This window comes from Etheostoma cragini, unplaced genomic scaffold (assembly GCF_013103735.1).
Source record: "Etheostoma cragini isolate CJK2018 unplaced genomic scaffold, CSU_Ecrag_1.0 ScbMSFa_4480, whole genome shotgun sequence".
NCBI lineage: Eukaryota > Metazoa > Chordata > Actinopteri > Perciformes > Percidae > Etheostoma > Etheostoma cragini.
This window is the reverse complement of record NW_023268857.1, coordinates 1-1,499: the sequence shown is the minus strand read 5'-3', so window position 1 is coordinate 1,499 and position 1,499 is coordinate 1. Positions and strand designations below refer to the sequence as shown.

The 1,499-nt window shown below is 60.2% G+C and overlaps 1 protein-coding gene across 1 annotated transcript; it reads left to right on the top strand.

Annotated features, from left to right (window-relative positions):
• The first annotated feature begins 140 nt into the window (after positions 1 to 140).
• Positions 141 to 1,383, top strand: LOC117941152 (zinc finger protein 239-like). Its single transcript, XM_034866239.1, has 2 exons — positions 141 to 535; positions 718 to 1,383. Exons 1-2 carry the CDS (start codon positions 141 to 143, stop codon positions 1,379 to 1,381), a joined length of 1,059 nt encoding a protein of 352 aa, XP_034722130.1. The 3' UTR covers positions 1,382 to 1,383.
• The last annotated feature ends 116 nt before the right edge of the window (positions 1,384 to 1,499 follow it).

Below are 1,499 nucleotides of genomic sequence, written 5' to 3'. Positions count from 1 at the left end.
GAGTTTATTCCAACCAGACCAGAGTGGTGATTGGTGGAACAGTGGAAAGATGAACCAAGACGGCTTTAGGTAGTTTTATTTAGTTTCTGTCCTCATTGAATGAAGTGTGTTCTACGATGATAAAAGTAGTGATTATATACATGGAGTCTGGTGTGTCCAACATTAAATGGCCACTAATTGGCAGTTCCTTCTCCTTGTCATTGTCTACAGACGCTGCACTCGAGCCTCAGCAGGACTCGGCCCCCCCTGCAGCTGAAGGAGACCCTCAGGTGGAGGCAAGACACCAATCGGGCGCCCCTCCAGGTGAAAACAGCCAATCAGAGCAGCCCCCTGCGGCGTCCAGCACCCAGACCTTCAGCTGCCCCGCCTGCGGGAAGGGGTTCGGCACCCCCGGCCACCTGCGCACGCTCACCTGCTCGGCCTGCGGCGAGACGCTGGCGGCCAGGTGCGTCCTCGTCCAGCACAGACTCACCTGTCAGAAGACGGGCGGCTGCCTCAGGTGTGACGAGTGTGGGAAAGAGTTCTCCAAACCAAGGTGAGCTCGTTAGAGTCTATTATAATTAGTTTTCAGAGTGAGTGCTGGTTTAAGTTTCAGGTTTTTAGAAAGTTCTAGTTTTTATATACACGTGTGTGTATGTGTGTGTGTGTGTGTGTGTGTGTGTGTGTGTGTGTGTGTGTGTGTGTGTGTGTGTAATGATGTCCCTGGTTGTCCCCCAGCCGCCTGTCTGTCCACCAGAGAGTCCACCTGAAGGAGAAACCCTTCACATGTCCCGTGTGTGCTAAAGGCTTCACCACGCGGCGCAGCATGCACGTGCACCAGCAGAGCGTGCACGGCGGCCTGCGCCCGTTCAGCTGCGGCGTCTGTGGGAGGAGCTTCAGCCAGCGGGGGGGCCTGGGCGCCCACCTGCGAACGCACACGGGCGAGCGGCGCCACGCCTGCTCCACCTGTGGGAGGAGCTTCTCCAGCCGCAGCGGGCTGACGGTGCACCGCCGCGTCCACACCGGCGAGAAGGCCTTCACCTGCTCCACCTGTGGGCGTGGCTTCAGCGTGGCGTCCAACCTGCGGCGCCACCGCCTCGTCCACTCGGGGCTCCGCCCCTTCACCTGCCGGGTGTGCGGCCGCGGTTTCACCCAGGCGGCGCACCTGAAGGTGCACGCCGCGGCGCACGGCGAGGCGCGGGCGTTCCTGTGCGGCGCCTGTGGGCGGGGCTTCCACCGGCGCGGCGCCCTGCTGGCCCACGAGAGGCGCCACGCCGGAGCCCGGCCGCACGGCTGCAGCGCCTGCGGGAAGACGTTCTCCTCGTCCTCGTCTCTGAGACGCCACGCGCTGCTGCACGCCGCACGGGACGCACACACCTGCCCCGAGTGCCACAAGAGGTGAGGTCATCACGTCTCACAACTTATTCATATTATATTAATCAACAACCTATTATCATACTTATTATTAGTCTTCTTAGGTTTTTGTCCCGCTACTAGTCCTGGAGCGTTGCCAACACGCG

What these genes read in the sequence shown, in the direction of transcription:
- LOC117941152 (XM_034866239.1), top strand. Translation starts at nt 141, where the DNA reads ATGGAGTCTGGTGTGTCCAACATTAAATGGCCACTAATTGGCAGTTCC. An exon ending in AAAGAGTTCTCCAAACCAAG is followed by an intron (nt 536 to 717) that starts GTGAGCTCGTTA and finishes GTTGTCCCCCAG; the next exon opens with CCGCCTGTCTGTCCACCAGA.